The 13,369-nt window shown below is 43.9% G+C and overlaps 1 protein-coding gene across 4 annotated transcripts in view; it reads right to left on the bottom strand.

The window, feature by feature from the left end:
* Nucleotides 1–6,276, bottom strand: part of VAPA (VAMP associated protein A) — a 40,656-nt gene extending 34,380 nt beyond the window's left edge. For 2 of the 4 annotated variants that reach the window (XM_007974668.3, XM_007974670.3), the window contains exon 1: nucleotides 5,889–6,276. In XM_007974668.3, coding sequence (XP_007972859.1) covers nucleotides 5,889–5,967 — 79 coding nt within the window. In that variant the 5' untranslated portion in view covers nucleotides 5,968–6,276. Of the gene's footprint in view, nucleotides 1–2,048; nucleotides 2,152–5,888 lie in introns of those variants that run through there. The other 2 variants (XM_007974667.3, XM_007974669.3) reach the window with 1 other exon arrangement.
* Nucleotides 6,277–13,369: the final 7,093 nt, after the last annotated feature.

Below are 13,369 nucleotides of genomic sequence, written 5' to 3'. Positions count from 1 at the left end.
CCCCTCTAGTATAATTTTACTTTGCTACCAGAATTATTTTTTAATGCAAATGTGATGTTATTCCATTCCCTTCACTTTTACTGCTCCTACCCTCACTTAAAAACCCTAGCGGCTTAGGATAAAAACAAAACTCCTAACTTGACCTACTAAACCAGCACTACCTTCATCTTGGCTATTTTCACCACTGCCACACCAACGTCTTTCAGTACGGTAGATGTTTCACGGTCCCTCCTGCTACAGGATATTTGAACATGCATTTTCCTTTCTTCTTCACCAGGATAACTTTTACTCATTGTTGGAATCTTAATTCAACTGTGACAGCCTGATCAAAGACCCTTATTTTACATTCTCATAGCACTATGTATCTCTTCAGGGGTATACTTTATTCTTCTGATTATTTGATTAGTATCTATCTCTCTTCTTAGAACTGCCCCATGAAAACATGGCTTGTGTTTCACTCACAACTGTAGTTCCAATATTTATTCATCATACCTGACATGTAGTGATACTCAAATCTAATCATATTAGATCCGTAATTGAATGAATTTTAAAAATAAATGAATTTGGAGTAGAAACGCATTAAAGGGGACAGTCAAAGGGATTATGTCAAAAGCAAACACAGGATTTTAATTATTAGATATGCATATTGTTTCTGGTGTGAGTAATCATGATGCCACTAAAAAATAAAAATAAAGCCAAGTGCAATGGCTCAGGCCTGTAATCCCAGCACTTTAGGAGGCTGAAGCAGGAGGAGGAAGTCAGGAGTTCGAGATCAGCCTGGGCAACATAGCGAGACCCCCATATGTACATAAAAAATTAGCTGGGAGTGGTAGCATACACCTATAGTCCTAGTTATTCAGGAGTATCACTTGAGCCCAGGAGATCACGGCTGCAGCGAGCCAAGAACGTGCATGCCGCTGCACTCCAGGTTGAGTAACTGAGCAAGACCCTGTCTGAAAAAAATAAAAATAAAAAATATGGGAAGACGAGTAGGCTTGGGTAGTAAAAAATTTGAGATATTTTGAGTTTAGAATATCTGCAACATTCAAATCTAAATAGTGAGTAAGTTGAGTATGTGCTCTTGACTGTAAAATGTGAATTAAAACGGCTTTGGGGGTGTAGCAATACCTGCAAAGAGCAAGGAAGATAAAGAGAAAACCTCAAAACAATGAAACGAACAAAGTTCACAGAGTGAGATAAATGAAACCAAATCAGAATCTCAGAAACATGAGCATCTGAGAAAAATGCCACAAATAAGACAATAAATGGAGCAAAGAAGAAAATGAGAAGACAATGGTATTATAGAAGCCAGAAGAACTGAGGGTTTTTTTAGAGAAACTGTCAGTAACGTCAAGAGCCAGGGGGGGGTCAAGTGAGATAAAAACTGGAGGGCCAGGCGCGGTGGCTCAAGCCTGTAATCCCAGCACTTTGGGAGGCCGAGACGGGTGGATCACCAGGTCAGGAGATCGAGTCCATCCTGACTAACACGGTGAAACCCCGTCTCTACTAAAAAATACAAAAAAAAAACTAGCCGGGCGAGGTGGTGGGCGCCTGTAGTCCCAGCTACTCGGGAGGCTGAGGCAGGAGAATGGCGTGAACCCGGGAGGCGGAGCTTGCAGTGAGCTGAGATCCGGCCACTGCACTCCAGCCTGGACGACACAGCAAGACTCTGTCTCAAAAAAAAAAAAAAAAAAAAAAAAAGATAAAAACTGGAAATGATTAAGTTAGCAGTAAGTAGTGAGGATAAAAGTACCGTGGACTAAGGAGAGAATAAAAAGTGAATAACTGGAAAAACAATTAATATGGACTATTTTTCAAAAAGTCTGAATGCAAAGGAAATGAAGGAAAGGGAGAGACATATACTAGAAGGAGTTACGGTCAAAGATGTACATGTCTGTTTATTTGTTTTTAAAATGAAAGACTCTGAGGTATTTATATGTTAAAACAATGCAGCCAGTGATTGACAATTGCGGGAAAACATCTCATGGAACATGGTCTGAGTCATAAGGAATTTCACCTTAGCCAGCAAAAACAGAGGAACAACGAACCTTGGGTATGAGCAGAGGTTTTCTTTCTCAGGGAAGAAAGTATGGATGTGTACAGATTAACAGGTGTTAACAAGAGGAAGCGGCACATCATGGAAGAGATCGTATGTCCTACCGAAAAAAAAAAAATCTGACTTTTATTCTGTGAGCAATTGAGAGTTACCTAAAAACTAAGGAATGGAGAAATACGATTAAAGATTACATTCCTGTCTTTAGAGGAGCTGGGGGTATTACCCCAAGCATTTCATATGTCCACTGGGAAACAAAGAGAGTTGACTGGAAACACCTAAAAATGTGTTACATACCCCTCCAGAGGAGAAGTATTCTCTAATTTTCCCCCGTGCTGCTTCTTAATAATATGCTTCTACACAAAGATGCACTAGCTGATGTTGACACCACACGTTCCTTGATCCTTCAGACAGCTTAATTTTCTTTGTTGATTTATTGTTATGGGCCACTCTCAACAAAAGGATTTTGGTTTACTTTCCTCTCTGATCATTAAGAATATATTTGAAATTTATTTTAGCATTTTATAAACTTTCCTCTTCAAACTTCCCTACAAAACTGCTAATGGGGTCAGGTGCGATGGCTCACGCCTGTAATCCCAGCACTCTTGGGAGGCCGAGGCAGGTGGATCACCTGAGGTCAGGAGTTCGAGGCCAGCCTGGCAAAACTCCGTCTCTACAAAAAATTCAAAATTAGCTGGGCATGGTAGTGCATGCCTGTAGTTCTGGCTACTCTGGAGGCTGAGGCAGGAGAAATGCTTGAACCGGGAGGCAGAGGCTGTAGTGAGCTCAGATCAAGCCACTGCAAGAGAGCAAGACTCCATCTCAAAAAATAAAAAACAAAAAAACTGCTAATAGTTAGAAAAATAAAATGTGTAATACTTACAAACGGAATTTTATCATGTAAAAAATGTTAAAGGCAAAAAAAATCTTTCACATAAAATACCAACTTTCAAATCTGAAATCCAGGTAAAATTACTTTCAAGGTTTAAACAGAATTTGAAGTAAAGCGGTGTCTACTTTTTTCTTTACCAACACAACAAGAGATCTACTTCAGAATTCATTACATCATCATAAATGCACTTTTGTATGTTAACGATTATATAAAACTTTTTTTTTAATACTAGGTATACAGAAAAATGTAGTACTGAACTAGTTGGTATCTGCTTTTGCAAAATTCTGCAAAATGCTGTTAATTCATCTTCAAGATGGTTGTGTTGGGTGTATAAAAGAAAAACCATCCACTCTCAGAATGATTACCTGAGTCATTCCTGGAGAAATCATCTCAAACTCAAATCAAAATAACTAAAATAAATCTACCAGAAGATGACAAGGAATTCTGCAAAACTGTCTTTTAAAAGTCCTTCACTTAAAAAGAAAGTTTTGAATGATTTAGGATAAGTCAGTTAAATGATTTTTTTTCTATCATAAACTAAGCAAAAGTAGACTGTAGATTCTAAATGAGTCTCCTCAGTGTTGAGCTGTGCACTTAAATACACAAAGGTTTCCATCAAGCAAACAATTTACCTTTGACTAAAAAAATATTAAGGAACGAGACACCAAATGTCACCTCTCAATCCTCCCCATTATCTCCGTCTTTAAACTCAAACACACAACAAACTATTGGGCATTTAAGTACCAGGCATTCTCTCACAGCAGTGTGTTTACTCAACCACTCTCTTGGCCTAAACCTCCCCTGAAATGAAAAACAAGCCTTTTCCTTAAAAACTTCCTAAAGGAGGGATAGGACACGTAGAGAAAGGGCTTCTCTCCTCAGACAGGGTTGTGTCTCTGTTATACCATCTATACACCTTTTCTGTTTCCCTGGCTAGTCTTATCATTTTTACTGGCAACACAAGAACAACGTGTTCTATAATCATAGCTGTAATTCTCCAATACCCCCAAAAAAGGAAATATATGAGTAAGTCACTGTGTAGGGTTTTTGCTTGTTTTTTTTAAACCTGCTTCTCCACTATTATTAGTCTCTTACTATAGCAACATAACAACTTCCCTAAGGAGAAAAAACTTCAAACTGTGGACATTTCCTGGCCTAAAACTGTCCTAATGGCAACTTACACATACTTTTGAGTCCCTAATGGCAACTTACACATACTTATCCAGTAGAGGAAATGTTCACTGTAAACATGGCCAATCAAAAGATAAAAACGAAATATTAAAAAACACATCATACAGGCTTACATTAAATTATCTCAAGAGAATGGCTGAGTTAGGACTTTTCATAATTCCTCAAAGGTTTCCCCCCAGCTAAAACTACGTAAAAAAAATCACACAACTTACATAAACTTGCAATAAAATACACTCACTGCATCTTGTCTTAAAACCAAATCCTTACCCAACAAGTAGCTCACTTACACTTCTATTCAAAGAAATTTGTAAATGCACTAAAAAGCTTGCAATGTATTACGCAGTATTAATCTCATAATTCCAGAATATATTTTAAATTCCTAAAACTGAAGTTTTTCCTATGGAAATAATGTAGTTGGTCTTCTCTCGGACTCAACCTTACACAACAATAAAGGATTTAGCTTTTTCTTTTAGCACTAGAATTGCTATACACCTCACAAAAATTGTTCTCATTCAACAACTGAAATAGAAGACATAGACTTCCAAAACGGGCCTCACTTGACACTTAAGATAGGAAGGAACCTACTTTCTATTAGACGTTCACACTCTTTCAGTATTCCTTAAGAACACAGAAGAAAAAAAAAAAAAGCTGTACAGTTTGACTTTCTTTCCTAAAGTACAATACCTATCGACTAAGGACAGGGACCAAACGCCCCTGGGAGTCTTCCAGGATCACCAAGTCAGACTAAAAACTTACCACAGGCAGTGCTACAAAATAAAAACCTACAAAGTTCCAGGGCTGGGTCACACCTTATCAGCCTTCTCGGGATCTGTCGGCAACCGCACACGTAAAAGCAAAAAAGTCACACGCACTGAAGGTTTCTCAGCAGAGGAGCGCAACCGAAGGGCTAAATACAAGCACGCGGGTGGCACACTGAAATGTCGTAGAAGGCAGGAAGCCCCGCTTACTATGAACCTACAACTCCGCTCGCAGCTGACGCATCGCTGCTGCCCGCACGCGCCTGGGTCCGTGCCAACAGCACCGGGCAGCCCTCGCCAGGCACCTCCAGGGCTTCTCCGCCGCCCCGGCGCGCCCTACACCTGACGGCCGAGTTCTAAACCGGGCGGAAAAGGGAGAAACGACGCGCTCCGCGGAGCCCGAGGGCCGGCTGCTCCCAGCTCTCCCCGGGCCGGGGCAGGAGCCGAAGGGCGGTCTCACTCCCGAGGGGTCCCGCACCGCGCCCTGGCCTCCCCGCGCCGCTGACAGCCGGGAGCGGGCGACGGACGCAGCTTGCGCCACCTCCAGAGCCCACTCCCCGCCGCAGCCCAGAGCGCACGCCCGCGGATGCCCACCCGCCCACGCCCCGCCGAAGCACGCCGTCCGCCTCGGGGACCAGGGACGCGGGCCCGGGCGGACGGCGGCTCGGGCGGGACCGGACACCCAGGAGGCGCCCCCGCGGGACCGCAAGATGGCGGCGGCGGCGGCCGCGCCAGGGCCCGGCTCCAGTCCGCCTCGCCCCGGCCGGCGCGCGCACCGCAGCGCGGGTGGGCGGGAGGGGATGAAGCGGGCCGGAGCAAGGGGCAGGCCGGCCGAGGCGGCGGCGAGGCAGCAGCCAGGAAAGGACAGGCGCCGGGGCGTGGGGGAGGGGGCGCTCCCTCTGGCCGGGGCGGCCGAGTTGTCCTCCGCGCCCCCCGCCGCCCGCCAGCCCTCCGCGCGCCCCAGCCAGCCCTGGGGTGTCCCCGTCCTGCCTACCTTTGAATTTGAGGTCTGTGGGCGGGTCGAGGACCAGGATCTGCTCGTGCTTCGCCATGGCCCCTGAGGCGGACGCCATCGGAGAGACAGCGCAGAGCGGGGGCGCGCCCGCGGCGGCGGTTTGCTGACTGGGGGCGGGGGTCGACGGCGGCGACGGCTCGGCCGAGCTCTAGGACGAGGCCAGGCTCGCAGCTCCCGAGCCCTGACGCCTGTCGCTGTGTCGCCGGTTCGGTGGGCCACCCGCTGGGTCAGCAGCTCCGGGTCTCACAACTGACTCAACCCCACACCAGCCGCCACGGCCACGCGCACTGCGATCCTCGGCGCCCCACGTGACAGCCTCTGCGTGCCTACGTGCGCGCCCCGGCGGCCGGGAGCCACTAGCGCTCGTCCCGCCTTCCAGGCCGGCCAAGCGCGGCGCGGGGCTGCTGCGCCTGCGCGCTCGCGGCTAGCCGCGGCCCCGAGCGCAGCCCAGCTGTCAAGGGAACGGGTGTGGAGGGAGGCGGGGCAAAGGTCCGCGGGGCCGACGCGATGCGCAGCGCAGGGCTGGCGGCGCAGTCCTCTGTCACCTTGAGCTCCAAGTACGGAACTAGAGAAACTGCTCTGGCAGCGCTTCACAGTCTTCCAAGTGGGAATGCCCAGTGGAAGGGACAAGAAGCAATGGGGAAGCGCCCACTCACTACAACTCCCGGCATGCCTCCTGTGGGGCGGGGCATTCGCCGAGGGCCTGGCCCTTTGCGGCCCTGCGCGGTGCTTGCTGGGAACTGTAGTAACGGCTGTTTGTGGGCGGAAAGGAGAGCTAGGTCCGTTGGAGGCGAATGGGGTGGGGTTCTCGGACGCTAATTTTGGCTCAGAGCGCGTCTGGTTTGCGCTGGAAAAAAAAAAAAAACTTTTGAAGACTGAAACGAGGCCCCAATGTTAGAAATATATTAATAAAATCTGTCCTGTGGAGAACAGGCTGGGGGGATGTGTCCGTTTGCTCTAATTCTATCCGTCCCTCTGTTGGCAGGGCTGCATTCCTTGTGGTATCCAATCCAGCCTCTCGTGGTTCCTGAGTTGTCTCCAGTGATGCAAAATCAGATAAGGAAACATACCTCGTCTAGGAAGCAAGGGGAAATACGACAAAGCACACAGAAGCTAGAAATAAAAGTCAAAATCTACACCATCGAACCCAATAATCTTCTTCAGTTTTGATTAATGATAGACCCAAACCAAAACAGTTGTCACGTTCGCATGTTAGAAGCGAAACCCATCTGCATCACTTACTATAGGCTGTAGTAAACTGAACCAAATGAGAAAAATCCCAGCAGCAAACTTGCTGACAAAACTTTAGCCAATTGCCAGGGTAGTCTGGTACAGGAACGTCAAATGAAACCAATGTGCTGTAAATAAACCTTTATTGTATTTTATGATACGGTTTGAATTTAAATCCCTAGGAGGCTCCACGAAACAAAAGACATATTGAGGCTAATGCCGTGGAGCAGCACAGTTTGTCTAGAAAATAAATGAGATGAAACATCAGTCTAGATGTAGGCACCAAGTCCAAGTTTTCATGTGGGATCCAGGTATCAGGGTCCATCCAAGAACATCCTGCTGGAATCGCTAGCCTGGCATTCACAGAAGATCGTGCCACCCAGGAGGAATGTGTCTTCAGCCATGTAGTTCTGGGAGTGAGAGGTGAAGCCAGCTGTACTTCTGGGTCTGGTGTGGACTTAGAGAACTTTTCTGTCTTACAAGAGGATTGTGAAATGCACCAATCAGCATTCTGTAGCTAGCTAGAGTTTTGTAAAATGCACCAATCAGTGCTCTGTAGCTAGCTATAGGTTTGTAAAATGGACCAATCAGCACCCTGTAAAGTGGACCAATCAGCAGGACATGGGTGGGGACAAATAAGGGAATAAAAGCTGTCCACCCCAGCCTGCAGGGGCAGCTTGCTTGGGTCCCTTTCCAAGTTGTGGGAGCTTTGTTCTTTTGCTCTTCACAATAAATCTTGCTGCTGCTCACTCTTTGGGTTTGTGCCATCTTTTTTTTTTTTTTGAGACGTAGTCTCGCTCTGTCGCCCAGGCTAGAGTGCAGTGGCGCAATCTCGGCTCACTGCAAGCTCCGCCTCCCAGGTTCATGCCATTCTCCTGCCAAAGCTTCCCGAGTAGCTGGGACTACAGGGGCCCGCCACCACACCTGGCTAATTTTTTTATATTTTTAGTAGAGAAGGTCACCGTGTTAACCAGGATGGTCTTCATCTCCTGACCTCGTGATCCACCCGCCTGGGCCTGCCAAAGTGTTGGGATTACAGGCATGAGCCACCATGCCTGACCTGGGTTTGTGCCATCTTTAAGAGCTCTAACATTCACCAGGAAGGTCCAGGGCTTCATTTTTGAAGTCAGCGAGAGCAGGAACCCACTGGAAGAAATCAACTCCAGACGCAGGAGGATACAGTGCTTAAGTAGTTTGAAGCATATTCTAAATTTACCTTTACTGTGATTTCTTTCTATTCACAAAATTTATTTTGAAATGTCGATTGTCATTAAGGTAGAATACAAAAAAATTGTATGTTTATGAAAATGGGGGTTCAAGTTGTTTTTGTTTTTGTTTAAGAAAGAAAAAAAAGCTAAAATGGACAATCAGTCCAAAGGATAGTGTCCCATATAGGTTTAGTTGTGAATTGACAACCCTAAAGGCCCTCACAAACTCCAGTTTTTTGCCAGCCTAAGAACTCTCCTCCATGGGCCAGCTAGCCTAGGCTGATCTGGTCCCTCCATAGCTGGAGGGACACTCCTCTTACCAGAAAGCTTTTGGGAATCCACCATGTGCAAACAGTCAACCAGCAGAATAGCATGCGGAGGACATTCCCAGTAAATCCCCTACGGGAGGATGAGTGATCACCCATTCACTATAGATTTAATGGGAAGCCTGAATTGGATGTATTCTAGTTTCCCAGTCTGTATTAAGAAATCTCTGCCCATTTGAGTCATCTATCATTGGAATCAACTGTTTGTTCAGTTCTCAATATTGCTTCAAAATCCTGTAGGTGTAGTCTTAAAATATAGAAGAATTTAAAATTCTGATATTCTAAGAATATGTGAAACATCTTGGGATGAATCCCCTATTTGTATTTTAGAGCATTAGATTAATCATCACTGAGTCATTTTGAATCATCTGCTTCACATCAAATAGTGCACTACTTAAGTGGTTTGTGCTTTGGTGTTTATTAGTACCTTTCTTCCAGCACTACAAACTTTACAAACATCATCACGCCCTACTCAGAACAACTTTATAACAGTTGGCAAGTGCCACTTTTGTTGTTAAATATGGAAATGAAAACACAGATGACAGCATCTCATCTTAGTAATAGAGCTCAACTGTGGGCAGGGGAAGTTGCCCAATGTTCTAGTCTATGCATTTTTGCTCTTCCCAAAGCCACAATAAAATGACAACCCACAGTGGTCAAGGCAACAATTTAAAATGTAATTGACTTATCCATTGTTTAACATTTAAGCTAGGAATAATGAACCATGGTACCTATGTTCATTTTGTTTGCTCTTTTTAGATTGGTTAATGCAGCACAGAAAGGCCTTAAAGTATTAGCAAATATATATATGTGTGTGTGTATATATATGTGTGTGTGTATGTGTGTGTGTGTATATATGTATATATATATACAAGCAACCAAAGTTTCATGAGCCTAAGAAGTACAAAGGCCTTGATTATTATTTCAACCTATTTGAATCTAATAGTATTCACCTTTGGACAGGTTATCTCTTATGGGCAAAGATTTTAAGTTTCCAGTATGGATGGTATCAAAGTACTTATACCCCTCTCCTTCTCCGTAGTTAATCATGTTAAACTTTACAGTAGAGGTGCTCTATAATTATGAATTTGTTTATGAGCAATTCTCTGAGTAATTCACTTCAGTGAACATTTAAACAGGCATGCTTTCAATAAATATTGAGGCAGTAAAGTAAAAGTACAGGCTTTGAATGTAGACTGCTAGGTTCAAGTTCCATTTTCCACTGTGTGATATTTGCAGCTTACTTCACCTTTCTGTACCTGTTTTACATCTGTAAAATGAGAAAAAGAAGAATACCTACATTCTAGGTTTGTTGCCAGGATTCTATGAGTTCCTACACATGAAGAGTTTATAACAGTGCCTGATTCCAGCACTGTTACCTTATTCATAGTAAATGTTAAATTGCTGCTGTGTGCCCAGCACTGTAGCAGGCACTGGCGATTAGTCATGAAGTGATAGACATGGTTCCTACCCTTATAGGCTTACATTCAAGAGTGAGAGACAAATGTGAAATAACTATACAATTATTTTATTTGAATTGTGGTAAACACTAGGAATGAGAGGTCTAGGGTATTGGAAGAGTTACCTGTGGGAACTGAGTTGAAGGTTTGAAGATTATCTCCTTCAGAGAGTAATAAGAAGTATCTCCTGAAGGATATCTAGATATCCAGGAAAGGGGAACAGCATATGCAAAGGCCAGGTTGACATGAGCGCGGCTCATTGCAAATTGTAGAAGAAAGGCTGGTGTGTTACGGTGAATAAAGTGGGTAGTGAGTAGCAGGAGATGAGGCTGAAAAACCAGATTATGCAGATTGTTTTAGGCCATATTAAGTATTTGAGTCTTTATCATAAGAAAATAGGAAACCATCAAAGGGTTTAAACAATAGAGTCGTTATGAGCAATTCTTAAAAGTTCTCTTGACTACAATGTAGTGATTGGATTAGAGGGAGTAGGAGGGAATATGGGGAGAACTGTTTAGATGAGTGCTATAATTCAGAAGACAGAAGATGGTGTTACAGAGGATGGTATTGCAGAGAATGGTAGTTTGGGCTAAGGTAGACACAGTGGAGATGGAGAAAATACGAACGGATTTACGACATATTTAGGTGGTAGAATCAATAACCGATCAGCTAATGATTAGATACAGGGGTAGTAAGAGAAAGTGAGAGAGTGAGAAATCACTCCCCTTCTTCTAGTGTGTGCAGGTGAATGAATGATGGTACCAGTCACAGAGACAGAGGACCAGATTCTGATGTTGGGGTGCAGGGAAGGAAAGATCACTAAGCCAGTTTGATGTAAGATGCCTTTGAGACATTCATGAGGAAACATCAAATAAGCAATAGAATGTTCTTGGCCGGGCGCGGTGGATCACGCCTGTAATCCCAGCACTTTGGGAGGCTGTGGCAGGTGGATCACGACATCAGGAAATCAAGACCATCCTGGCCAACATGGTGAAACCCTGTCTCTACTAAAAATACAAAAATTAGCTGGGTGTGGTGGCACGTGTTTGTAATCCCAGCTACTCAGGAGGCTGAGGCAGGAGAATCACTTGAACCAGGGAGTCGGAGGTTGCAGTGAGCTGAGATCACACCACTGCACTCCAGCCTGGTGACAGAGTGAGACTCCATCAAAAAAAAAAAAAAAGCAATAAAGTGTTCTGGTGGGAACTCAGGAGCAGCAGCTCTGCACTGAAAACTGAACCTCCAAGTCTTGAACATGAATGGTCACGGACATGTAGGAGGTCACCTAATACAGACAGAGAAATGACCAGAGCCTCATACTGCTTCTTGGGAAACTGCAGCTTTCAAATATCTCATTAAGTAGAATGAGTTAGCTTGGGTGGAAGAAAAGTGGCCAGAGAGGTGAGTAGGAAAGAAGGCCATGGTTAGTAACATGGATGGCTCAGTTATCCCCATTCTGACTTCCTCCAGGGTTGCCTTACTGTATTGCAGAAGCCACTCCTTTGCAGCTAGGCTCTTTTTTGGAATGAGAAAACCCTGAAGACTTGAAGTATCCACCTTAGTGGCTCACAACATTGTACTTGACCTTACAGCTGTGATAAACATTCTTGAACCCTTGGAAAACTCACACATCGTCTACTTTCCTCAGATTCCGTTTATCTCTTCTCAGCTCCCTCTAAATGATTTGTTTGCCAATGCCAGAGCATGCTGGCAAAAAGAAAAAGCCCAACACGCATCAGGTCTCCAGAGGACTAAACCACCAGGCTCACCCCTCGCCCAGTTTCCCTGCAGGGGAAGGTGATCATACACAGCTGGGACAAACGAACTGAGCCCATGGCCATGGCAACTCTCATTGTTCCTATTTTTAATCTGGTCAAAGATCAATAGAATTGTGGATTTTGAAGAATTGTAAAGCTAAATAATGGAAATGAAATCACAATTCAGATACAAGTCATAGATTTAATTAAATGTGTATGGATCATTCTTGAAGTTTCTAGACTTAACATATAAAGGGCAATTATCAGATGTGGCTTATCACACATCAATCTTATCAGCATGGTTCAAGTTCAGGAAAAATGCATTAAGCTGAAATTAGATTGTGCCCACCAAGAAGACTTAGTAACTATGTACTTTTGGAAATGAGTATATAAATTCCAGAGCTGTTCAGCAGTGTAGTAAACAATGTCTGGTCCCTGATTCTACATTTTCTTTTGTGACATCATTAAGACAGAAGCCAAGTGTCACTATAAATTATGTAAACCTTCAGTCAGAATAATTCAATCTGTACAGGGTAATATTCTCATTGTCTTTATTACAAATGGTGAGTGATTAGCATGAGACTTATGACTTAATGTAGACCCCATGAGAGCAGGGGCCTCATGCCTCATGCTGTTCACTGACATATCTCTAGCATCTGCAACAGGGCCTAAGACACAGAAGCTGCTCAACATACATTTATGGTTTTCTAATTTTTATTTTGAATGACAGTTAATTCTCGAACAACATGAGTTTGAACTGTGTGGGTCCATTTATACGGGAATTTTCTCCCACCTCTGCCACCCCTGAGTCAGCAAGACCAACTCCTCCCTTGTCTTCCTCCTCAGCCCACTCAACGTAAAGACTATGAGGATGAAGACCTTTACGATGATCCATTTCCACTAAATGAATTGGAAATATAGTTTCTCTCCCTTATGATGTTCTTAATAACGTTTGAGTCTCATCACCTCCCATAAATTTACTGATCTGCTGAATCATAATATGCATATGAAGGAGTCTCATTCTTGCATACCCCTGTGAAAAACAGATAGGAAACTGGAGTACAATATTTGTGTCTAGTTCATTTTGCCTTTTCCTTTACAATATACGATCAAAATACTGTTTTCCAAAGTAACTTTGGCTAATGCTTTTCTCTCCCACCCCTTCAGTGTGGTTATGTAATCCATTCGTAATACAATTATAGTAAATTCATTTATTACGTTTAGCATTCCATTGTGTCCCATCCCCATTGTTTTAACCACTTATTTTGGGAGTTTGTGAAGCATTAACATGGCTCTAAGAGTAAAAACTAGCATGGTTCTAAGTATGAACATGGTTTGCAAAGTATCTCTCCCAATTCCTGTGACCCCATTCTCAGCAATACTGTTATTTCTCCTCTGTTATCACCCAACACCTGTAGGTAACCAATTTCAGCTCCTAATTTACTCTTTGGCACAAATGAGCAGATGTATATATATTTT

Source organism: Chlorocebus sabaeus, chromosome 18 (genome assembly GCF_047675955.1).
Source record: "Chlorocebus sabaeus isolate Y175 chromosome 18, mChlSab1.0.hap1, whole genome shotgun sequence".
NCBI lineage: Eukaryota > Metazoa > Chordata > Mammalia > Primates > Cercopithecidae > Chlorocebus > Chlorocebus sabaeus.
Note: the sequence above shows the minus strand (reverse complement) of the source record. Positions and strands in the feature narration are given on the sequence as shown.